Source organism: Ahaetulla prasina, chromosome 2 (genome assembly GCF_028640845.1).
Source record: "Ahaetulla prasina isolate Xishuangbanna chromosome 2, ASM2864084v1, whole genome shotgun sequence".
NCBI lineage: Eukaryota > Metazoa > Chordata > Lepidosauria > Squamata > Colubridae > Ahaetulla > Ahaetulla prasina.
This window is the reverse complement of record NC_080540.1, coordinates 6,842,036-6,868,162: the sequence shown is the minus strand read 5'-3', so window position 1 is coordinate 6,868,162 and position 26,127 is coordinate 6,842,036. Positions and strand designations below refer to the sequence as shown.

Below are 26,127 nucleotides of genomic sequence, written 5' to 3'. Positions count from 1 at the left end.
AAGGATTTTATTAAATGTCATTACCAGATGTTTAACATGTTTTGTTCAGTGTATTCTCAATAATTGCATTTGAAAAGAATCTTTAGGAAGAGTGATTGAGAATTTGTAGATATATGCTTAAATAGTTAAATCTTAAATTCATGGAGGTGTGAATGAAATTTAGTGAATAAGTATTAGTAACAAGATGTCAATTTGATATACATTATAGGAAGATGGAGATTATAACTCGTGAATTTAACTATGAAAGAATTTTAATTGGCTACATGAAGGCATTAAAATACTTAACATGATAGATGCTTATTTTAGTCAAAATGGTGAATCTGATTTGAATTCTACACAAGATGCCTTTTGTTTATGGATCTCTCTCCTTATTGAGATTATCTGTTAAAAGGAAAATTCCTTATAGGCGTTGTTTCTTTTGACTCTGTGCATTTTAAGAATATAAATATAGAAGAATGGAAATATGCTGGAAATTAGAATCTGGTTCTTAGAATTATTTGCTAAAAACAAAGAATCATTAAATTATTAAAATAGATTGAAATAAGATTAAATCATTTATTTGTATTCATATGCAAATAATAAAGGCAGTGGAAAGAATTTATGCTGTTTTCTGGTAAAGAATTGTGACATGGGTTAAAATAAAGTCAAAGCAGTATTTATTAGGATGATACAATAAGATAGTTTCATGTGAAATTTAATAAAGATTTATGGAAGAAAGAAATTTATGAAGAAAATTTTGAAAACTAATATTTTTTACATAAACAAAATATTTTTTAAAATATTTCTGCTCATAAAATAAAAAATATTCTTTTATGAAGAGAAGATATTAGCAAAATAGTGATAGCAATAAAGATGGTTGGTTTAAAAAGATTTAGGGTTTGGATTCATTTGAAATTGTCATTTAATAGATATAAACAAGACTGGATGACTTGTGGCTCCATCTTGCTGAGCCCTAATTAAAGGGCTCCGACTGAAGAAGCCAGGAAAAGCCGGCTTTAATCTTTTGGATGAAAGGGGAAGATAAAGAAGCAGGAAATGTTGGTAGACCTCCCAGAGGCTTTGTTTTAATTAACAGAGCCTCGAAGGGTCGAGTCCCATAAATATTCCTGCCATTCTCCGACTTCAGTGCTGTCTGCAAAAGCAGGAAAAGAAAGTGTCCATCTCTGCTATTGTCTTATCTTTATGGATCTCTTTAAGCAGACGGAATGAATACAAGCGGACAATTATTGGATTGCAAGTATTTTGATTTCCTGACTTCTACCTTCTAAAAAGAAATTTTTTTCCTTTGTTTTAATTGACTCTTAAAGATGGCGCCTGAGGGAGTGAAAGTGACAAATGGAATTTTAAACAGTCTGCAACTAAGAAGATAAGAAATGTTATGTGTGGATTTTAATGAAGTGAACTGAGCTCTCCTATACTTAAAGGGAAAGAGAAGTTTCTAGACTTATATTTTGTGAATTTTAAAACTGAAATGGCTACTAAACCACCTAAGACTGCAGAAGGGTTCTGAACTAGCTTTAGAAGATCTGATTAAAGAGCAAAAAGTGTCTGAAGAAAGGTTTAAGGAGATTATGGATAATAATGAGAAAAGAAGAAATAAAGAGAATAATAAAAAATAAGAGAAGATATCTTGATGGCTTTTCAAGGTTTGGCAAAAGATTGGAGGTGGAGGAGGAGGTGCAAGAAATTGTTCAGTCAAATCAACAAATAGAAAATAGAATGGGGAATGCAAATCAAATTGGATAAAAATGAAGATCAAGTGGTGGTGATGCAGTATAGAATGATGGAAGGAGCTCTGAGAATTAGGTTTGAATGAGGAAAAAGGGAAGATTTAAAAATTTTATCAGAAGCTCTGGCTGAATTTATTGAACTTGATCCACAAGAGGTTGCTTATCAAATTGACAAAATTTATAGAGTTAATTCTTGGATTGCTAGGCAAAAGAAACTTCCTAGAGACATTGTGGTTTATTTTTTGAAAAGAACAGTGAGGAATCAAATTTTGCAAGTTGCTTTTCAGAAAAACTTGAAAATAGGGGAACAGGAGTTGAAGGTTTTGAAAGAGATTCCTCCCAAGATGTTAAGGGATAGAAAGGACTTTACATTTTTTACTCAAGAACTTAAGAAATACCAGATTCAATTTAGATGGGAGGTTCCAGTTGGCTTGATAGTGTATTATCAGGAAGGAGACATCATTGACACAGTGCTTAAGGCCAAAGATTTTCTTTCTACAGTGTTGAAATTTGAAATAGAAATAATAGAAAAAAGAATTCAAGAGACTCAAATGGGTGTGGAAGCTGAGGTGATTCCAGTGATGTTACCATCAGAGGAACAACCACAAGAACAAAGACTGACGAGGGGAGCCCTTAAGCGAAAAGAAAAGGAGCAACAAACTCAAAGTAAAGTTCAGGACTCTGCTACAGAAGCGGTGGAGGAGCACGGCCAAGATACGGGAGGACGATCTTCAGTTGATTGCCCAAAGGCTTCAGCAGCCCAGTAATGGCAAATAAAATCTTGACTTGGAATGTCAATGGTTTGAACTCAGCTCAGAAGAGAAGAAAATATTTCATTATTTGAAACAATTTAAAATAATATCAGATGAAGGTAAGATTTGGAGACATAGAGATAGATATTCATGGAAGATATATTGCTATTGAACTTACAATAGAAACAAAAGGACTCTCTTGCTTGGTATATATGCACCAACAAGAAAAATTTTATAGAATGTTATATGATAAGTTGATTCTATGGGATTATAAATCGTGTATTATATTGGGAGATTGGAATGGAGTAATAGATACACGAAAGGACAAGAGAATTTCTTCCAAGAAGATACCTGCACATGCAAAGCTGCCTAAATCCTTTTTTGATATGATAGAAGATTTTGAGTTAAGAGATGTATGGAGACTGCGGAATTTGGAGGAAAGAGACTATACTTTTTTCTCTGATAGGCATCAATCCTTCTCACGTATTGATTTTATTTTAATTTCTAATGATTTGCTTTTTAGGGTGAAGAAAACTAAGATATTTCCAAGATGTTTGTCTGATCATAGTTGACTATATTCAACGTAGTATCAGACTAAGAGTTATCAGACTGTTTTTGAATGATTATGATGTATTATGTTTGATTGCTTTGAAGAAATTGATGATTGTATATAATTAAGTTGGGACGAAAATTTTTAGCATATGTTTGTTTTATTCTTAATATACCTTGTGCTAAGTCATCAAGAAGAAAGAAAAATTTTGTAAAACTTTTTGAATAAAAAAAAATAAAAAAAAAATAAACAAGACTGGATGGGTCCTGAGTGGGATGTCCCTTCTCTTGAGATGTTCTCATTTGTGTACCAAGTTTGACATCAGCCTAATTGTAGGTGGGGGCTATTGCCATCCAGAAATTCCCCTTCGCTTTCAAAGATTCTGTTCTGCAGACAAATAGACTTCTAGAAGTTAGCTGGTAGAAAAGCAGCATGATACTGTGAATGGACTTTAGAGTTTGAATGGCAGATAGGTCAAAGCTTAGATCAGGGTTGTATCCAGGGGTGAAAGCAAGCAGGTTCTGATAGATTCTGGAGAACCAGTAGCAGAAATCTTAAGCAGTTTGGAGAACCCGTAGCGGAAACTGAGTTAGAACCAGAAATATCTGGCTGGCCCAGAGTCAGAAATATGTTGATATTTTAAGATTAAGAGATTTTGCAGTATCCTTTCCATGAAAGATACAGAATCAGTAGTAAAAAAAAATTGGATTTCACCACTGGTTGTGTCTTAGATTCATTGTGATGTGATCCAATCCTATTATATAAGGATCAATAGGGATACATTTAGAAGTGAGTCCTTGCTAAAGTCTTAGTTTGGAATCATCATGTTTGCAAACAAAGCAGCCAAAATGTATTGATGTTTATTTGGCTAAAATTCATAAGAAAAGGTTTGATTGTTCCCCTATTCTTGCTACAATTTTCCTTTTTCTTTTTTAAGGCTATAATGCGCAGGAGAATAAGAATTGCAAGGAGGCATGCCAAGCAATCCATTCGAAAGAGGGGAAAGGGAAGCTGTATCAATGCATGGAGCGGGGAAAGAGCTTTAGTAGGAAAAGAGTTCTGATTCACCATAAAACTGTCCATACAGAAGAGAAGTTACATCAATGCATGGAATGTGGAAAGACCTTCTCTTATTATAGGTCTCTTATAAGACATCAAAGGAATCACAAAGGAGAAAGACTTTATAAATGCATAGAATGTGGAAAGAGCTTTACTTGCAGTAGTGGTCTCAATTCCCATAAGAGGATCCACACAGGAGAGAAGCCATATCAGTGCAAGGAATGTGGAAAGACCTTTACTTGTAGCAGTAGTCTCAGTTACCATAAAAGGATCCACACAGGAGAAAAACCATATCAATGCATGGAGTGTGGAAAGAACTTTATTTCTAGTGGTTGTCTTAATTCCCATAAGAGGATTCACACAGGAGAGAAGCCATATCAATGCAAGGAATGTGGAAAGACCTTCTCTCATAATTACTCCCTTTTAATTCATCATAGGAATCACACAGGAGAGAAGCCATATCAATGCATGGAGTGTGGAAAGGGTTTTAGCAAGAGTAGTCATCTTAATTCCCATAAGAGGATCCACACAGGAGAGAAACCCTATCAATGCATGGAGTGTGGAAAAACCTTCTGTTATTCTAAGTCTTTTATAATGCATCAAATGAATCACAAAGGAGTGATTTATAATGCATGGTGTGTGGAAAGATTATTTGTACCAGTCATCTTAAGAATAAGATGATCCATATAATAGAGAAGCCATTATTGTGTGGAGTGTGGAAAGACCTTCTTACAAATTCTCTTATACTCCATCAAATGATTCACAGGAAGAAAGACCATATCAATGCATGGAGGTGGAAAGATTTACTTTAGTAATTCAGTTATAAGAGAATGCACACAGAAGAGAAACCATATCAATGTAAGGACTGTGGAAAGATCCTTACTTCTACCAGCAGTCTTAATTCCCACAAGAAGACCCACACAGGAGAGAAGCCATATCAATGTATGGAGTGTGGAAAAAGCTTTAGTAGGAAATATGCTCTGATTCATCATAAAACTATCCATACAGAGGAGAAGCCATATCAATGCATGGAATGTGGAAAGACCTTCTGTTATTATGACTCTCTTATAAGACATGAAAGGAATCACAAAGGAGAAAGACCTTATAAATGCATGGAGTGTGGAAAGAGCTTTAGTTAGCAATCTTGATTCTACAAGAAGATCCACTAAGAAAGCCATATAAATGTGCTGAATGTGAAAAACTTTAGGTGGAATTCTGACCACCCATAAAAGGATCCACACAGGAGAAAGATTATCATAGAGTGTGGAAAGATTTGCTAGTAGCAAATTACAAAAAGGGACACAGGTGAGAGGCCATATAAATGTGTGCACTGTGGAGAAGGCCTTAGAAGGAGTTGTGATCTCACTTCCCATAAAAAAATCCATACAGGATAAAAAACCATATGAATGCATGAAGTGAGGAAAGAGCTTTGCAAGGAGTAACACTCTCAGTTGCCATAGAAGGATGAGCACCATATCAATAAAGGAAGTTTGAGAAGAGCTTCAATAGAAATGAGACAGTGCTCAGCTTATGACTGCAATTCATCCCAAAACTTCTGTTGCTAAGCAAGATAGTTGTTGACTGCCCCATTTTACTATTTTTCTTGCCACATTTGTTAAGTGGATCCTGTAGGTAACTTAGTAAAACTTGTTAAGTGACTCTGGCTTCCCCATTGGCTTTGCTTGTCAGAAGGTTGCAGAAAGTGATCACACAACCCTGGGACACTGTAACTGTCATAAATATGAGTCAGTTGTCAAAATTTGAAGTTTTCTCAGGTGATCATGGGGATTCTGAAACGGTGATAAGTGTGAAAAATGATAAGTCACTTTTTTTCAGTGTTGCATAACTTTGATCACTAAATGAACTGTTTTAAATTGAAGACTTCCTATAGTTGTCTAAAATCTCATGCAAGGACTATTTGAGTAATAATCCAAATAACTTGGAGTCCTTCTTAGATGTGCAACCATAAATTGCCTTTCTAGTGCAAACCAGAACAAGGTGGATCCCTAATCCTGCTTGTGGTTTTTCCAAGTTCAAATAGTTCAAAGGCCTTCTTTGCATGTACAAATATTATTGATTGTTTTTTCATTATATTGATTGTTTTTCACCACCAACTCATGGTGAGTTAAGTGATGCTGTGTCCTCCCCCTTGCAGTGCCTGGAGGCTGTTAGTGGTTGGATGGGGAGCAATGGGTTGAAACTAAACCCTGAGTGGCTCTGGGTTTGGGGTTCATTGGTTCAGGGACAATTGCCATCTTTGCTCTTGGATGGGGTGGCACTACAGACCCTGTGCTTAACCTGGAGGTTCTCCTGGACTCACGACTCCTGCTCAAAAGATGGTGATGGTCACAGCCAGCAGGGTCTTTGCACAACTGCAAATTGTGCTCCAGTTATGCCCCTTCCTGAACTGGCAATCCCTACTCACAGTCACTTATGCCTTAGTCATTTCCTGTTGTGTCTTCGGCTCCCAAGCCTGGCCTCCTGGCAGAGAGTGACTCAGAGAGTGAGGGGGAAGAACCGACAGAGCTTCCCTCTGCAGGACCTTCCTCTGGCTCCACTCCAGGTTCCAGAGGCAGGCCAGGTGGAGGAGATGACGAGGCCTCTTTCTCCTGCACCTTCCCCCTCCCAGGAAACACCTCAAGACTCAGCTGCTGACAGTCAGTCCTGGTTAAATCCCAGGCATCGCAGAAAGGAGAGGCGGGAACAACAAAAGAAGGGTTGGGGCAGGCCTAGAGGGTGCTGAGTCATGGAGCCATACCCCACAGGGTATAAAAGCAGGAGGAGCTGCTCTATAGCTTCTTGTGACGGACAAAAACTGACTCTTGGAAACTTTTGGCTGCAATATTTCGAGACTAAGAATTTGGCTTCTGGTTTTCTGTTTATTTCTGAACTCTTGGTTGCTCCAGCAACGAACTGCAGTTATGCTAGTTTCTGAGGAGATAAGAGAACTTGGCAGGCAATCACAGGTTCGTTGCCAGAACTGATATCTGTCGTAGGAATAAATTGCTGGCAGATATAGTCAGCTCGCGTGTCTTCTTGGTTGTGGTTGGGGGGGACAGAACATCTCCCGTCTTGACTATTGCAACGTGCTCTACATGGGGCTGCCCTTGAAGAGCATCCGGAAGCTCCAGTTGGTGCAAAATGCAGTGGGCCGCACAGTTTTGTGCAGACCCCGGTGTGCACATGTATCACCTCTCCTGCGGGAGTTGCATTGGTTGCCAATTTGCTCCCAGGTGCAATTCAAGGTGCTGGTTGTCATCTTTAAAGCCCTTCACGGCTTGAGACCAGGTAATTTGAGGGACCGTCTCTTGCCAGTCACATCTACCCGACCCATCAGAGCGAGGAGACAGGGAATGCTGCAGATCCCATTCCCAAAGGAGATACACCTGGTGGGACCCAGAAGAAGGGCTTCTCCGTGGTGGTTCCCTCTCTCTGGAACACCATTCCCTCAGATATTAGAATGGCCACCACTCTAATTCTCTTCCGGAAGGCGCTGAAGACCTGGTTCACCCAGCGGGCATGGGGAACCCAGAGCGGGATGGAGCCCATTAAATGGCTCATGTGATCGACTGTCGCTGGGGCAGGAGGTGGGGGGTGATTTTATTACATTAATGTATTTGATTTTTTATTAGTTTTACTGTTTTTTAAATGTTTTTATATTCTGTAAGCCACCTTGAGTCGCCATGGGCGAATAGGCAGCAATATATATATATATAGATATATATAAATAAATATTGTTTCAAATATTCCAAAATATCACACACAAGTATCACATTATTGTTTAACTATCTTTTAGGTTTAAAAAAAAATCCCACAATATTATTAGAGGTTATTTGATATCGCTTGCCTTAATATTTCTGTTCTGATATTGGCCCAAGTATCTTGACAGAGCTGTTCTACTTTTTCCACCCCTGCTTGTCTGAGGAAGGCTTCAGTGAGAAGTCTGATTGCTGCACCCAGGATGTTAATTGTTGCTGACAAAGTCTTGCAGGCTGTGAGGGCCAAATTTCCTTCCTTTAGCAGCTAAGGTTTGTTTTCATACACAGTGCTTAATGAGTCCCTTTGACAAAGGTTCTTTTTAAACCATACCCAGTTTCATTGACTTCAGCTGAAACATCCATCAAAAGTACTGGATTCCAGAGAATTTAAATTTTGTTTGGCTGATGAGGATTGTGGATATGTTTTATTGTGATAAAATATCCAAGATACAAAAGTGAAACATAATGTGCAAATTCTTTTGTTTTTTTTCCTGTACTAGATCTATAGTGTAGTAAACATACAATGTGTAAGTTCTTTCTATGTTTGATTTCCTATAATAGATTTTAGTATATTTTGTACTATACAGTGTTCTCTATAATATACTATTATTAATATACTATTATACTATATATTATTGTCCATATAATATATACTATTTCAGTGGTGGGATTCAAATAATTTATAATCGGTTCTCTGCCCTAATGACCAACTGGGTAGGCATGACTGAGTGGCCATGTGACTGGGTGGGCTTGGCCAAGTCAATGTCACTCATGTCATCCAGCCTCTCCTCACCCAGCCGCTTGCCTCAAAAGCCTCAACATATCTATAGTTCTGTAAAAATGTTGTTCACTTTTTTTGACTTTATTATTTGCAGCTTGCTGATATATAAAAGGACTTGGAATAAACAAAACGAAGTTTGGTGCTACTTTCATTTATTTCATAAGCAAAGTCATATAGCATGTGCTCTGCCATACTATAAACCTCTTAGATCCAGCAATGTATTATACCACCTTTAGTTATATAAATGTACTGAAATGCTCCCTATAATTGCTGATCAGCCTCACGTGTTATTGTGTGGAAATGTGGGGGCATTCTTCCATGGTGAATTGACAGTAACATTTCTCCAATCTAACCCAAGCAATTACAATAAAGAAGCCACAAATATGATGGTGCTGATTCCTGGCAACTGTTTAATGAGATTTTATTATTCAGTATAAACTGAAATTCAGATTTTTTAAATAATTCATTTGGTTTTCACTGTGTTCCAATATTAAGTTTTAATTTCACTCCTTTGAGGAGAGGCAATCTCTAAGTTTCCATGAATATGTAACCAAGCTTCCATCCATCATTTTTGGGATTTCTATGGAATGTCTTTGCTGGGTGTGATTATGATTAATTCCTTTACTTAGAATCACTTGCAAAGGAGTAAGAATCTGCATAAGGGAAATGAATACATGCTTTAAATAAAAACCTACAATTCACTTTAGCTTGTAATCTTTGTTATTCATATGTCAAAGAGTTATGTATAATTTAAATAAATACTTGCATAATTCTGCCAGGACAAGGAGTTGAGCAAAATAAAACAAGGTGACTCTTTCTATATCCTAAATAAAAGATTGAAACCTGGATACAGATTATGGTAATAACAAATGAATTTGTAATGGCACAAATACACTTCTGCCTGGAGGAAATAGACTTATCACTGACTCACTATGTTTACAGTTATAAAAGTTGTTTTGGAGACACTATTTACCCAAAGAATCTTTTTAAATGTTCTTTCTGAGCTGACTCAAATTTTTGCATCCAGTCATTTGCTGGAAAAATGTCACAATCCAAATACTAATATTCTTTATTATGGCCCAAAGGCCATAATAAAGATTTGATTTGATATAATTTATGCATGGAAGGCATAAATGATCAAAAAACAATATTAATTGCCCAAATGTTATTTTAGAAAACAGATCATACATTCAATATAAATTTTCAAAACCAAATTTAACAGGAAAGCTCATTTTAAACGAGAATTGCCCTCAGTCTTAAAGAAAACATACTTGAAATTACTGGTATTCTCTGATCAGAGGGGCTAGGGACAAAAGCCTACAGGAGGTGTGGTGAGGTGAGTGACAAGGCAAGCGGCCAAACGAGGAGAGGAGTGGCTAGGAGGGGAGGATGAGAGGCATACTATTCAGGTGGTTCGCCGAACTCCACAAAAAATTAGCTACCGGTTCTACTAAACTGGTGCCAAGTGGCTGAATCCCACCATAGGTTACAAATTAGGAAAGCTGAATGATGCTTCACAACATTGTGTGACTGTGGGAATCTTGTTGCTTTTACAGCAAAATGTTTCTACGGAAGAAACAGACAGCACCAGGATCTCGCAGAAGCCCTTTACAAGAGGTGAGGATTTGGCAATCTCATCAAGACAGACTGCAGAACAAGTAACTAGGCAGTCTTTCTGAAATCAGCTGTCTAACCTCCCAAGAACTGAATGTTTGCCACATCCACTGAAATAGGAAATCCCTGAGAAATCAGTGTGTCAGGCTACCTCCGACTATAAATAGGAAAGAATTCACCTTGACTTCATTTGGAATGAAAACAAGTACTTTTACTTTTACAGTCTTGATAGCAGCCAAGCAAAGCTGGAACTGAGACAAAATATGGCTAACATATCATATCCCCCCAATTGTCCCTCCTCCTCCAGGAGGTCAGGCTGGTCTGGTCCAATGCCAACTCCTTCACGGCCCCTCGTGGTAATCTTCTTCCACAGGTCTCTGGATGTCAGTCAACTTAGGAATGAAGTGTCGGTTAGAAAAGCGCTGATAACACTCAATCATTAATCATCCCTCCCCTGTTATGTCAGCCGACACATAATAGGCTCCTTTCCTTACCCTGGACGGGTATGATACATCTCATTTCCTTAATAGTTTATAATACAGAAATAAACATTTTACATTCTATCTACTGATATAATCATTCAAAACTATATGAAGATTGGAGTGGAGGCTGACATTCGCCCTCCTGCAACAAGGACGTCAGTCCTAGAAAGAAAAAGAGAAGTTAGGGTTTGTCAGGATATTTTTATAGAATTGTGCTATCTTTCCGATGCACGAACATCTTCTTTGTTCACCCATTCAGCTTGGGATAACGGGAAGTGTTTCCAAAATAAGATATTGAATTTTATTTCTATGTTTTCTTGAATCTAAAATTTCTTTTATTTCAAAGTGTTGTTCTCCTCTATGAGAATTGGTATAGGAGGGGTGTATGGTTAGGACGGAAAGTAGACGTGTGTTCAGGTTTCAGCAAACTGACATGGAAAACGGGGTGGATTCTTCTAAGTGTTTTTGGTAAATCTAGTTGTACCGTCACGGGGTTGATGATTTTCACTATGGGGAAAGGTCCCACATATTTGGGTCCAAGTTTCTTAGATTTCTGAGTGGTTTGAAGATATTTGGTGGAAAGATAAACCTTATCGCCCACTTGATATTTATTCTCAGGGGACCTTTTTTTATCTGCTTGTTTTTATGACGGTGAGCCGATCGCTTGTAGTCATTTTCCATGTGCTTTGTATTTGATCTATCCATTCTGACAAAGAGGAAACAGTAGTTTCTTCCTTTGGGAGTTCGAGATAGGAACAAAATCTTGACCTGAAGCTATTTTAAAGGGGTAAATCCTGTGCTACTATGAATTGAGTTGTTGTAGGCAACTTCAGCAAAAGGTAAGAGATCAGACCAATTGTCTTGCTGGTAGTTAACATAACATCGCAGATATTGTTCTAGTACAGAGTTCGAACGTTCACAGCTTCCATTAGTTTGAGGATGATGGGAGGAGCTTAATCCTTGGGCGGAGCCAATGAGTCGTAAAAATTCTTTCCAAAATTGAGAAGTGAATTGAACTCCTCGATCTGAAATGATGCGATCAGGAACTCCGTGAAGTCTATAAATGTGTTGTACAAACAACTTTGCTAGAGTCTTTGAGGAGGGTATTTTTGAACATGGAATAAAATGGACTTGTTTGGAGAAAAGGTCAGTCACAACCCATATAACAGTATTGCCTGAACTTTCAGGTAATTCCACTGGAGGAGGAGGGACAATTGGGGGTCTCTGTCCCATGTGGAAGCCCCAATCTGCACACATGACCTCTTCAACCAAGTTCTTTCCACTTTTTATCTTTGCCTGTGACACACCCGGTTGTACAGGAGATCTTTTGAAAAAGAAACACTCCTGCACTACAGGATTGAACTAGCCAACTCTTCGACAAACTGCCTAAATTAGGACCAGTGATATGCTATGACCATAGTATACTTGGACTTTAGTAAGGCATTTGACCAACTTGACCACAACCGACAATAGTGTGGGATCGACAATATCACAACCAAATGGACTTGTACCTGGCTCACAAATGGCACTTGTAGCATAGTGAAATCAGGAAGTTATTTCTACCGTTTGGTTCTTTACTGAATTGAAGGTGAGGTCAATGCCAGCCACCAAGAGTATGGTTCTTTTTCTCACACTGAAAACAGAATGCAGGATGAAATCTTTGACTATGTTGCCATGTGAAGGGAGAGAAGAGAGGATTGTATTGCAAAAATCAAGCAGGGAACAATAAAAGATTTTGTAGCAAAGAGGCAACAGGGAGTGTATGACTCCATTCACACAATGTGACAGATGTGGTTACAATGGGATTGGGTCATTTGCCCTTCAACATGTTGTGGGAACCAGGCAATGTTGCTATTCCTAAAGGGAAAAGCATTTTTACTTATCTTTATTAAATTAATAAGTAGAAGCCACGCCCATCAAGGGATGGCTTCTACTTACATTTACTACGGGTTCACAACGGGATCACGCATGAGGGCTCATTCGCAGATTGCCTATGACGACATCCAGGTGGGCGGGGCGGGGGAGGGGAAGGGGATACTTCAGACTCTCAGAGGATCAGGCTACTTTGAAACTATTCAAATATTGTTCACTGATGCCATGATTTAAATCATTGCCACGATTTAACCTTTTTAGATATTTTTGGCCTGGCTGATTGAGTTACATATTGTTGACTGATGGTTCTGGATCAAACAGATGAAAGGGCACCGATTTTGGTTTTGTAATCATGTCAATTTTTTCATAATAGAAGAGTGACAAAATTAGACAGGTGATATTTAGAAGGAGCCTTGATATATACAGAAATGGGCTGAAAGAAGCAGAGCAACAATCAGAAGTTAAGGCCAATCTTTTAAAATTGCTTCTCAACCACTATTTTTCCTCTGTTTACATGTTTTCTTCAATAATTGTAACTAAGTCTCCTTTTTTTATTGAGAGAAAATGGGCTGAAAAGCAGGATTTTGGAAAGAGAGAGATGTTAATTCTATTCTTTTTAAATTGTTTCTTTACTCTATTTCCCCATTTCTTTATTTTATTAATGTAGATAAATCTTTTTGTTGTTCTTGCACTGTCACCTCCAAATCCAGATTAATCTCTTCAAACCACTGAAGTCTTCATTTCTTTTGGCTAGAAAATAATGCACCTTCTTTTACTCCAAAGGTCTTAAGGTTTCTACTCATATTTCCTGCAATGTATTCCTGAGTGAACACTTAAGTTAAAAAAAAAATTGCCTTCTGGTATTTGAGCCTTATATTTACTTTTCAAAATTTGCCTTTCCTAGTTTTCTCCTTTTCTCCAGTCACACATAAGATTTCAATCTTCCATTCTCCATTTCTCCCTCATGGCACCTTGTTTTGAGGTAAAATTTCTAAAAGATCTATGAGTGTCAGCTTTCTTTCCATTTTGGAACTTGATTTTTGGGGGGATGCCTTTTTTTCATCAGGACTGTTTCCTCAGGATTATTTTTATTATTGTGGGCTACCTTTTGCTGCTTCCAGTCAAGTCTCCTTGACTGCCCAGACGCATGATTTTGAAAAGGCAGTAGTAATAACTGAACTCACTAAAGAAAGTCAATACAAATATTAATTTTCCTTGCTTAATTTTCCCATCTTTTTCCTCCCTGTGTCTCTGTCAGCCCCCATATCTTCCATCACTTCAGGGTTGAGTTTGCAAATAACCACAACACAGAAGCTTATCTTTCAAAGAGAGGCTTTGTTTCTTGTCTTTTGACAGCCCTGCCATTTCTGACAGGATTTCTGCTCGTTTTTCAGGCCTCCAACAGACCCTTCAGCAGAGAAGCTGTTCTTGAGGAAATGCACTGCCTTCTGTGTGCATGCACACATGCCAGGATGTCGTGGGCCGGGCTGAAGCGAGCCAGGCCGCTCCTTACAGTTTCCAGGATGGCCACAAGGGCAGGAACCGATCTCACTGCGGGCCCACGTGCCTTGAGTTCGACAACCCTGTCCTAAGTCTTCACTTCCCATCCTGTGACTGTCAGCCCTCTTATCTTTCCACACTTCAGGGCTGAAGTTTGTCAGCAACCACATGACACAACCTGGGCTTCAAAAAGAGAGGCTCCTTTTTCCTTTTGAGCCTCCACAGAGATTTTCTCAATATTTACAACATCACACATCGTTCTTAGACATTAAAAAACAGGAAAGGCTAGAAATTGTTGCCTGCTGCAGTAAGGCAATGTCAGAGGGAGCCTTTCCTTCTACTCCAATCCCCATCATCCCCTGCCCGCATGGAACATGACGATCTGTCCCTACGCCCTGGCATGCGCTACCTGGCGTTCCACGCAGGAACCACCAGGGGGCTCCCCAGGTAGCCGTTGGAAAGGCAGGGCGTCCCTCACTAGCTTCGGGAGGGAACTGAGCATGCGCTCTTTAACCACCTCTGAGACCCTCGCGGGGCATTTTGTAAAGAAGACTGAAAGTGCGTCTTTCCTTTCTACGGTGCCCGATTCTGCTCCCCCCCCCCCACCCGCCGCTCCCTTGCTACGAGCCTTTCCAGCAGTCCAAGAGGCTGCAAGGACGCCTTGCACGGAGGGAGATCAAGACCTGACTCCGGAGCTCAGTAAGTGGGGGGTGGGACTTTTCCTTCCAGGGGCAGGATCGTGCGTGGAGACACGCAAAACTTCATTAAGTTCGGAGTCCCGGAAAATGGGGAGCCCCTTGTCCCATGTTCCTCTGCCGCCCCTGTGCATGCATGCACGGGCGAGGCAGGGAAGAGATCAAAAGCTACGGTCCCGCTGCGTTGCCTCCAGGAGGAAAATCGGGACCGCCAGAAAAGTCGGAGCCATTTAGAATTAGGCAAAAAGTGAGAAAACTCTTTCCAGGAGACACCTGAATCAAAACATCATGTTAAGCCGTAAATGGTTGGTTGATTCGGGTATTATTCTCTTTGCATTGAATGGTGGTTTGTGGATTGTGATTTCTTAAATACCTATAGTGGTATTGCCCCAAGAGCCTATGGATATTCTCAGTCATCCAGGTCATGGTTGTCCCAAAGGTGCTTTTTCAAGAGGCAACTGGACTTTCTGGTTTTTCTTTGAAGACGTTTCGCTTCTCATCGAAGAAGCTTCTTCAACTCTGACTGGATGGTGGGGAATGGAAAGATTTATATTTATCTTTTGTAGTAACTGTTGAGAAGAGTGTGTGTTAGACTGAAGATAGATGATGTTTATCCCACCCTCTCTATTGTTCAATTTTGACATAGATGGCCTCTTTGAACCCTCTTTCAAACCAGCAGTCCTCTCTGTCCAAAATGTGTACTGTCATGTCTTCAAAAGATTTGTCTTTGTCTTTTAAATGCAGACTCTGTCAGGTCCCATATTGGGACGCTGGCTTTCTGATGGGAGGGGGGAGGATTGGAGGGATCTCTATATGAAGTTTCTGTTTCTGTTTCCTGCATTGCTTTTGAGTGTCTGTTTCCTGCGTTGCTGTACTGTGGGAGGATTTATACTCTGCAGACAGCTGGTCATTTTGGAACTGTTGAAAGAACTGTGTTGTAAACTGCAGATAGAGGATATCCCTCCCCATCTATTGAAAAAGAGCTGCTTAATTTTGACATAGATGGCCTCTTTGAACCCTCTTTCAAACCAGCAGTCCTCTCTCTCCAAAGTGTGTACTTTCATATCCTCACAAGAGTGGTCTTTGTCTTTTAAACACAGATAGACTGCTGAATCTTATCCTGAGTGAGTTTATTGTCCTACTTTATGAAGTGTTTTTTTTGTTTGTTTCCAGAATGTACAGATCTACACATGGCTCACTGCATTGTCCTGCATATACCAGGAGATTAATGGGGTTCTGTTATCTAACATTATACTGGAAGTTCGAATATTGATTGATTTATCTATAAACTCAATTTAGATAGCCACTCATCTCAATGGCTGTTTATATATATATATATTTTTTATTGAAAAAGTTTTAAAAAAACAAAAACATTTTCCCCCTTTTTCTCCTCCCAAAAACAATTCCCTCCCCGGCTTCCCGGGTCAATCACAAGGTATTGTTATACATAAACCAAACATAGAATAAAATTTTCCCTTCCAATCCACAATAACCACATCCAAAGCTTTTCATCTCCCAACCCCCTCCCCATTACATAAAATAACTTTCTAATTATTCAAAGGCAATCTGATATTTCTTAATCTGATATCTGTTTTGTAGATAATCAATCCATTTTTTCCATTCAATTAAATATCTTTCCTCGTATTGTCTTTTAAAAGCTTCAGATTTTAGCCATCTCAGCCAAATTAATGACTTTCAGTATCCATTCTTCTATTGTAGGTACCTCTTCTTTCTTCCAGTATTGTCCAATCAACAGTCTTGCTGCTGTTATTAAATTCAGAATCAATTTAGTCTCAATCCCTGTACAATCCGTTATAATTCCCAAAAGGAAAAATTGTGGCAGGAACTTTATCTTCTTCTTCATTACATTTTGAATAATCCACCAAATTCTTATCCAATTAGCTGGTATATCCTTCCTGATATATACAACAATTCCATGCTTCTTTTCCAAAGCTGATGCAACAAAATGGTTACCCAATTTTGAATTAATTAAATATTTTTGGTCTGATAATTTTATATGTGTCTCTTGCAAACAAATCACATCATTTTTAAATTGTTTCAAGTAGTGAAATATTTTCCTTCTTTTCTGAGCTGAATTCAAGCCATTAACATTCCATGACAAGATTCTATTTGCCATTACTGGCCTCCTGAAGCTTTGAAGCAGACAACAGCTCCTCCTCCGGTATCTTCCGTCTAGCTCCTCCACAGCTTCCATAATGGGATCCTGACTTTTACTTTGAGACTGTTGCTCTTTACGCTTAAGGGCTCCTCTTGTCACCCTTTGCTCTTGTGGTTCCTCTAATACTGGCAGCAATAAAGGCTCTTGGATCACCACGCCTTCTTGAGTCTCTTGAAGTTTTCTATCACTTCTATTTCGACTTTCAAAACTGTAGAAAGAAAATCCTTTGCCTTTAAAACAGTGTCAATTCTATATCTCCTTCCTTGATAGAATAGTGTCAGTCCAACTGGCACCTCCCATCTGAATTGAATCTGATGTTTTTAAGTTCTTGTGTAAAAAGCAAATTCCTTCCTGTCTCTTAACATCTTTGAAGGAATCTCTTTCAACACCTTCAACTCCTGTTCTCCAATTTTTAAAGTTGTCTGATATGAAACTTGCAGAATTTGATTTCTCATAGTCCTTTTCACAAAATAAACCACAATGTCCGAGGAAGCTTTCTCTGTCTTGCAATCCAGAATTAACTCTATATATTTTATCAATTTGGTAAGCTACCTCTTGGGGTCCACTTCAATAAATTCAGCCAATGCTTCTGATATAATTTTTCTTAAGTCTTCTCCTCGCTCTTCTTGCATACCACGAATTCTAAGAGCTCCTTCCATAAGTTTATATTGTAATATCACAACCTGATCTTCATTTTGATCCACTTTTTTCTGAACACCTTTCATTTTGTCTTCTAAATGCTTATTTGACTGAGAGATCTGTTGCATTTCCACTTCCATCCCTCAATTTTTTTACTCAGTCCTTGAACTGCCATGAGAATATCTTCTCTTATTTTTGCATTAAAATTCTCCATCATCTCTTTTTGCCTATCTTCAGAAAGTTTTAATTGTTCTTTCAATATTTCCTCAAGACTTGGTTCAGATCCCCTTCTTCCAGAAGGCTTTAAAGGTTTAGCTGCCATTCTGTCTTCAAAAGAATCAGGAATTCAAACTTAATAACTCTCCTTCCCTCCTTTCAGTATAAAAAAACTCCGTTTGTAACAATCCACAAATAACGCTACTTCATCGTACTAAAAAATTTTACTTTCACTTTCAGATGCCATTTTAAAAGTCAATTAATCAAAGACAAAGAAAGGTTTCAAGTTTCAAAAAGGGAGTCGGTACTTGCCGTGCTGATTCTACATCAAAGATCGAACGCTTGTGAAATTCCCGTCTGCTTAGAAAATCAATCAATTTAATAAGTCCTTTAGAGCAGAAGCGACATTCCCACTCCTTTTTCCTGATAAAAACAGGAGCGTGTTGAAGTTGGAGGGAGTGGAATTCGGTGGGGTCATAAATCCAGGAAAATTCGCTCTTGAGAGCAAACCCCCTGTCAGACCTGCCACTTTCCCACAACTCTGATAACCTCTTTCGCCCAGAGGGTATGCTAAGCTCAGTGAACAGTGATTTTTTTTTCTGTTTCACTGACTTTTACAATCTTCTAACACGGAGTGCTCTGTTAGAGCACCCAGCAGGAGGGTGACGTCACTGGAGCCCGCTGTTTATAACCTGAGACATTTCTGATCTGAACTGAACAACAGAGGTTGCTTTAAATGTTGCATACAGCGATCAAAATTATTTGAATAAATAAGTAGGAATTAGAAAACAAAAACATGTTTTAAATTTATGCATCCAAAGTTTTTAGCCCTTGATCCAGACTGTTACTATAGAATTTTTTCCACATGTTAGTCTACCAACTAGTAAGATTTCCTCCTTCCTCCCAGGTATTGTTGGGTTCATAAGAATTTCTTATTTGGGTTTTTGTGGCTGCTCAGTTGTTAAGTTGGTCAGCCTATATTTCTGGAAGTTTCTTTGTTTTCCATTTCAGATATAGAAATTGGAAATCTTTCCTGGTTCCTTTGGAGTCCGAAGTATCTGGTGTGGGAAGAGGGCTGAATGGCCTTTAGGAGATTTGGTTAGACATCTTCTAATTGGTAAAACTTGGGAGATCCATCCATCCATTTTGGATCTGAATTAGAGACCAGAGAGAAGATGGAGGAACAAAGCCCAGCAGATGCAGGAGTTGGAAAAAGCCCTCCAGTTACTCAGCCTTGGAGCTGTAGGGAAAATGGGGCAAGTCCTGGGCAGAAGAGCCAAGAAGAGGAAGCCAACAGTTCAGAGGTTCAATGCAGTCACTACAGAAAAGTGCAGTTCCAGGAGGGGAAGAGTCCCCGAGATGTTTGCACTCAGCTTCACCGCCTTTGCCGTCAATGGCTGCAGCCAGAAAGACACACAAAGGCTCAGATACTGGACCTGGTGCTCCTGGAGCAGTTCCTGGCTGTCCTTCCCCCAGAGATGGAGAAATGGGTGCAGGAGTGTGGAGCACAAACCAGTTCCCAGGCGGTGGCCCTGGCCGAAGGCTTCCTCCTGGCCCATGATTCGGAAAAAATGCAGGTGAGAGAATGTAATCATTTCAGCTGTAAAGGGAATTTCTCTGAATTTGTCAATTCCTTTTTGGTAGCATTTTCTGGGATTATTAATTCCTATGGACAGTTGTTTCATTTTTCTTCCAGAGGATGTGTTCGGGACATTTCTTCCATTCTCTTTCGACTTTTGCAAATGGACATTGGGGTTTGCTAGTTTAAAGAATGATAATTCCTTAGTATTCTTTCTTTGTTTCTCGTATCACATCATGTCCAGAAATCCTTGGAAGCTACGACTGAGTATCCCAAGGGGAGGAAGGATTCATTCATATCTTCTCAGGAGCTGCTGTTCAGGGAGACCTTATGCAAAGATCAGAGTCAGGACACCACTCCAGGTGAGAAAAGCTCTACCTGTGTGATGTGAGATTTCAACACACATAAAGAAATAACATTTAACACATTCTTTTGCTCCTCTTGATTAGAATGTCTCTTAGCAAATCTGCTTCCACCATTTTTCTCTTTCTCACAGAGAGTAGAAAGCTGTCCCTGGAATTTTTTGAATCACTTCGTCTTTGTGGTGGAGCTGAAGGATTGGCTGAACCGCTACTTCAGGTAAAGAGGAGAAAGATCAGAAAATGTCCATGAATCTTGGGTGGGTTTCATTTTGTTTTATAGTTCAGTGTATTAAATTGCTGTTTCTAAGAATACGAATTTAATATATTCAAAATTCATATTTAGCTTAGCCTAACTTTCCCTTCTGTGGGATCCTTTAGAAGACACTTTCTCCATCCCTCCTGTTTCAAAGATTTCTTTGACCAGACTGTTGTCAGCCTCAGGGCTCTTCCTCCGTGGGTCATTCTCATATACCATTCCAAAAAAAATATCTTTTTTGCCTTTTGAGGACAACCATTTCCTGGTGATTGAGAATCTCCATAGAGATATCCTGTTACAAGCTCTTCCAGCACCTTTAGGAAAGTGTAGAGTTGGGTTACATTTCCCCCTCAGTGGATAAAGAAAGCCATTGGCAAAAATGTCAGGTGGGTTTTGCCAGTATTTGGAATTGCCCACTCTAGGAAGAATTGGAGCCACTGATAACTCGTGAATTTAAGACCCAACTACCATTTGACCAAGAAGGCTATTTTAATTGGCTACACTGAAAGGCATTCCAAATACTTCCAACATGATCCTATTTGCTTCAGTTGTGCCATCAGTCAAAAATGTTATGATCTCATTCTGAACTCTGCACAAGATGCCTATTTTGTTCACTGGATCTCTCTCCTTGAATTGGGATTATCTGTTAAAAGGAAAACTTGTTTCGTTATTCAGGGTGTTACATCTTTTGAAGATGTGGCTGTGCATTTCTCCGAGGAGGAGTGGTCTCAACTGGATGCTGACCAAAAAACGCTCCATGGTGAAGTCATGCTGGAGAATTCCAGGAATCTGGCTTCTCTGGGTAAGAATCCCTATCTCTGCTCAGAAACATAGAAAAGTCATGAGGTCCGAGAAGGGGACTTAGATGTTATTAAAAAATAGATTAATTGAATTAAGTGATTTTTAAAAATTTATTTATATCCTGCCTTTATTTTTTGCAAATAACAAAGGCAGTCAACAAAGCCAATATTCCTTCCTCCTGCTGGTTTTCCCTACTTCAGCAATTCAGGGTTGAGCTGAGGGAGAGTGACCCAAAGTCACTCAGCCAGTATTCATCCCTAAGGCTGAGCTGGTACTCACTGACCTAGTTTCTAGCCTGATCCTTTAGCCATTTGAACAAAACTGACATTATGGAAGAAAGAAATTTATTGAAAAAGAACTTTGCAAACTGCATACCCTCTCTTTTTTACATAAAGGAAATGTTTTTTTAAAATGTTTTCTGCTCATAACATACCAAATATTCATTTCCATGCCACAGAAGATATTAGCAACAATCCGAGTGATAGGCTGCACATAAAGATGGTGTGGCCTCTCTTGAGCAAGGTCCTACTTACCAGGGTTTGGTATTCACTCCTGAATCTCTGCTCTAGGTCCCCGATGGCCCTGAGCTGCTATAACCAAGACTGGATGGGTCTTGAGTGGGATGTCCCTTCTCTGATATGTTCCCACTTGTGTACCAAGTTTGACATCAGCCTAAATGAGGGTGGGGGCTATTGCCATCCAGAAATTTCCCTTCACTTTCAAAGATTCTGCTCTGCAGACAAGCAGGGATGAGGCTTCCAATGAAGTTGGTAGGCATGTTGTTGACCCAGTATGATACGGTGTCCAATGGACGTCAAGAGTTTGTGGCACCATGGCATAGTCCCAGGTCAAAGATTAGATCAGGGTTGTGTCCAGCGGTGAAATCAGAAGGTTCAGAAATTTTGAGTAGTTCGGAGAACCAGCAAATGCCACCTCTGACTGGCCCCAGAGTGGGGTGGGAATGGGGATTTTGTAGTATCCTTCCCTTGGAGTGGGGTGAGAATGGAGATTTTGCAGTATCCTTCTCCTGCAATGCCCACCAAGTCATACCACACTACGCCCACCAAGCCACGCCCACGGAACCGGTAGTAAAAAAAATTGGATTTCACCACTGGTTGTGTCTTAGATTCATTGTGATGTGATCCAATCCTGTTATATGAGTATCAGTAGGGATACATTTGGAAATGGTTCCTTGCTAAAATCTTAGCAAATCTTAAAATCTTGCTAAAATCAAATTCATGTTTGCCACCAAAGCAGCCAAAATTTATTAATTATTCTTTTGCTAAATTTCATAAGAAAAGGTTTGATTGTTCTATCCTTGCTGCAGTTTTCCTTTTTCTTTTTTAAGGCTATAATGGTCAGCAGAATAAGAATTGCAAGGAGGAATGCCAAGCGATCCATTCGAAAGAGGGGAAAGGGAAGCGATATCAATGCATGGAGTGTGGGAAGACGTTTACTCATAGCAGTAGTCTCCATTCCCATAAGAGGATCCACAGAGGAGAGAAGCCATATCAATGTATGGAGTGTGGAAAGACCTTTAGTAGGAAAAACGTTCTGATTCAGCATAAAACTATCCATACAGAGGAGAAGTTATATCAATGCATAGAATGTGGAAAGTCCTTCTCTTACTATAGCTCTTTCATAATCCATCGAAGGAATCACAAAGGAGAAAGACCTTATAAATGCATGGAGTGTGGAAAGACCTTTACTTGTAGCAGTAGTCTCAATTCCCATAAGAGGATCCATACAGGAGAGAAACCATATCAATGCATGGAGTGTGGAAAGACCTTTCCCTGTAGCAGTCGTCTTAATTCCCATAAGAGGATCCACACAGGAGAGAAGCCATATCAATGCAAGGAATGTGGAAAGACCTTCTCTTATTATAGCTCTCTTATAGTCCATCATAGGAATCACAAAGGAGAAACACCTTATAAATGCATGGAGTGTGGAAAGGCTTTTAGTAGTAGTAGTCATCTTGCCTCCCATAAGAAGATCCACACAGGAAAGAAATCATATCAGTGCATGGAGTGTGGAAAGACCTTCTGTTATTCTAGGTCTTTTAAAAGGCATCAAATGAATCACAGAGGAGAAAGACCTTATAAGTGCATGGAGTGTGGAAAGAGCTTTACTTGTACCAGTCATCTTAATACCCATAAGATGATCCACGTAATAGAGAAGCCATATCATTGTGTGGAGTGTGGAAAGACCTTCTGTTACAATCGTTCTCTTATACTCCATCAAATGATTCACAGAGGAGAAAGACCATATCAATGCATGGAGTGTGGAAAGACCTTTACTTGCAGTAGTAATCTCAATTCACATAAGAGGATGCACACAGAAGAGAAACCATATCAATGTAAGGAGTGTGGAAAGACCTTCACTTGTACCAGTAATCTGAATTCCCACAAGAAGATCCACACAAAAGAGAAACGATATCGATGTAGGGAGTGTGGAAAGACCTTCACTTGTACCAGTAGTCTTGAATCCCACAAGAAGACCCACACTGGAGAGAAGCCATATCAATGCATGGAATGTGGACAGGGCTTTAAGTGGAATTCGGGTCTTACCTACCACAAAATGATCCACACAGGAGAAAGACCATATCAATGCAATTTATGTGGAAAGACCTTTACTAGAAGCAGTCATCTGAATTCCCACAAGAGGATCCACACAGGAGAGAAGCCTTATCAATGCATGGAGTGTGGAAAGAGCTTTAGTAGGAACTATGCTCTTACCAAGCATAAAAAGATCCACACAAGGAAGAAACCATATCAATAAAGGGAAGTGTGAGAAGTAGTTCAACAGAAATCCAAGTAGTCATCGGCGTATGAGCCCAAAATTTCTGTTGCTAAGTTGGACAGGTATTAAGTGAGTTTTGCCACGTTTTTTTGCCACAGGGAATTGCTGTTGGTAAGTGAAATGAAACTGGCTTCCCTATTGGCTTTGCTTGTCAGAAAGTCACAGAAGTTGATCACATGGCCCGGGAACGCTTCAACTGCCATAAATATGAGTCAGTTGCCAAGTATCTGAAATTTGATCACATGACCATGGGGATGCTACAACAGTCATCAGTTTGAAAAATGGTCATAAGTCACTTTTTTCAGTTCTGTTGTGACTTTGAACAATCACTAAATGAACTGTTATAAATTGAGGATTACCTATAATTGTCTAAAATCCCATGCAAGGACCATTTGAATAATAATCCAAATAAATTGTAGACTATGCATAAATTGCCTTTCTAGTGTAAACCAGAACAAGGTGGATCCCTAATTCTGCTTGTGGTTTTTTCAAGTTCAAATAGTTCAGAAGCCGCCTTTGCATGTAGAAGTATTCCTGATTTTTTTTCATTATATTGTTTCAAATATTCCAAAATATCAAACACAATTATCACATTATTGTTCAAGTATCCTTTAGGTTAAAAAAAAAACTACTTTATTAGAGACTAATACCTCTTGTTGATGCCTCAGTATTTCTGTTCTGGTATTCAGCCAAGTGAATACTTATTTTCTGTCTGTTCTACTTTTCCATCCCTGCTTGTGTTTTGAACGCTAGAATGACAAGTCTGATTTCTTCATCCAGAATGTTGGCTGTTGCTTGCAATGTCTTGCAGTTTGTGAGTGCCAAATTCCTTCCTTATAGGGACGCAGTGGCTCAGTGGCTAAGACATTGAGCTTGTCGATCGAAAGGTTGGCAGTTCAGCAGTTTGAATCCCTAGTAACGGGGTGAGCTCCTGTTACTTGACCCAGCTTCTGCCAACCTAGCAGTTCGAAAGCACGTAAAAAATGCAAGTAGAAAAATAGGGACCACCTTTGGTGGGAAGGTAACAGTGTTCCGTGCACCTTTGGGGTTGACTCATGCTGGCCACATGGCACGTCTTCAGACAGCGCTAGCTCTTTGGCTTTGAAACGGAGATGAGCAGCGCCCCCTAGAGTCGGGAATGACTAGCACATATGTGCAAGGGAAACCTTTACCTTTACTTAATGAGTCCCATGTGTCAGCATTCCAAGTAATGCCTCCATTTCAAAGCAGAACCCCAAGGCAGGTTAAGTCCTCAAAGAACAGTCTTTATTGGAAGTAGCACAACTAGTGGAAAGCCAGTTCCAAATATTCCTGGGCTTTCCACAACCTTCAAAGAAAACATTTTTGGTCTTCTCAAAACAATAAGTCACATTGTCCAATCTGGATACTAGCTGATTGTCTGGTTACATCTCTCCTCCCCCTCTGGTCAGCCAGCTGTTGGAATGTCTCTGACTCATCAAAGAGCTATTCTGTTGTCTACATACCCCTCTATTACTACCCCCCTTCACTGTGTTAGCCGGAAGCCCTAAGAAAAGAAACCAGTTCTTCCAATTCAGCTTCAGTCCTGACATCATGAGTCCGAAGCGAGCCTGCCACTGCCACCAATTTGTCATGGGTTCTTTATAGACTATACCCAATCTGATTAATTTGCGCTTAAAAGATCCATCAAAAGTATGGATTTCAGACAATTTAAAGAAGACAATTTCTGTCTGCTGTAAGAGTTGTGCAGATGTTTTGTTTTAAAAAATATCCAAGATACAAAACTGAAACATACAAATCACGTGTAAGTTCCTATTATGTTTGCTCTCTTATGCTAGATATTTAGTATATTGATACTGTATATAATATATTGTCACTATATTATATACTATTGTTCACCAATGTCATTTTATACTATTTCTACTGCAACTATATTTTTAACTATTGCTACTATACTTGTGGAATGGAATGGACTTCTTTATTGGTCAGGTGTGATTGTGCACACAAGAAATTTGTCTCCAGTGCATAAGCTCTCATTGTGCAGCAATGTACACTGTAGTAGTATACAACAATATTTTTACTCTTACAGACACTGATCTGTCTTTAAATCCTCTCTGGAGTTTCCTCTGTTATGTTTCTTTTTCATTAATGGACAGCAGGAAAAGCGCTAGCGCCTTACCAACGTTGGGCTTGGCTTATGTGATGCCATGCTTTAAGACAGCCCTTAGTGATGGAAATTCGGATCCAAATTCCATTCCTTAACCAAGGATTAATAATAATAATAATAATAATAATAATATTTTAATTTGTATACCGCCCTTCTCCCGAAGGACTCAGGGCGGTGAACAGGCAGATAAAATATACATACATACAATAATTAAAAACATCCCTTAAAAAACTAATTTAAATGCCCAAAATATTAAAAACGTACTTCCCCATAAAATCACAGAATTATAAAAACCCATCCAATAAAAATAAGAATCAGGCTAGTCCAGCCATACGGAATAAATAAGTTTTAAGTTCA

At 39.2% G+C, this 26,127-nt stretch overlaps 1 protein-coding gene across 3 annotated transcripts in view; it reads left to right on the top strand.

Moving 5' to 3' along the window:
* LOC131192031 (zinc finger protein 883-like) overlaps positions 1–26,034 on the top strand; it is a 52,695-nt gene extending 26,661 nt beyond the window's left edge. For 2 of the 3 annotated variants that reach the window (XM_058170797.1, XM_058170798.1), the window contains exons 4-6: positions 19,903–19,985; positions 20,700–20,826; positions 22,174–26,034. In XM_058170797.1, coding sequence (XP_058026780.1) covers positions 19,903–19,985; positions 20,700–20,826; positions 22,174–23,603 — 1,640 coding nt within the window. In that variant the 3' untranslated portion in view covers positions 23,604–26,034. Of the gene's footprint in view, positions 1–14,502; positions 14,798–18,838; positions 19,405–19,650; positions 19,769–19,902; positions 19,986–20,699; positions 20,827–22,173 lie in introns of those variants that run through there. The other variant, XM_058170796.1, reaches the window with a different exon arrangement.
* The last annotated feature ends 93 nt before the right edge of the window (positions 26,035–26,127 follow it).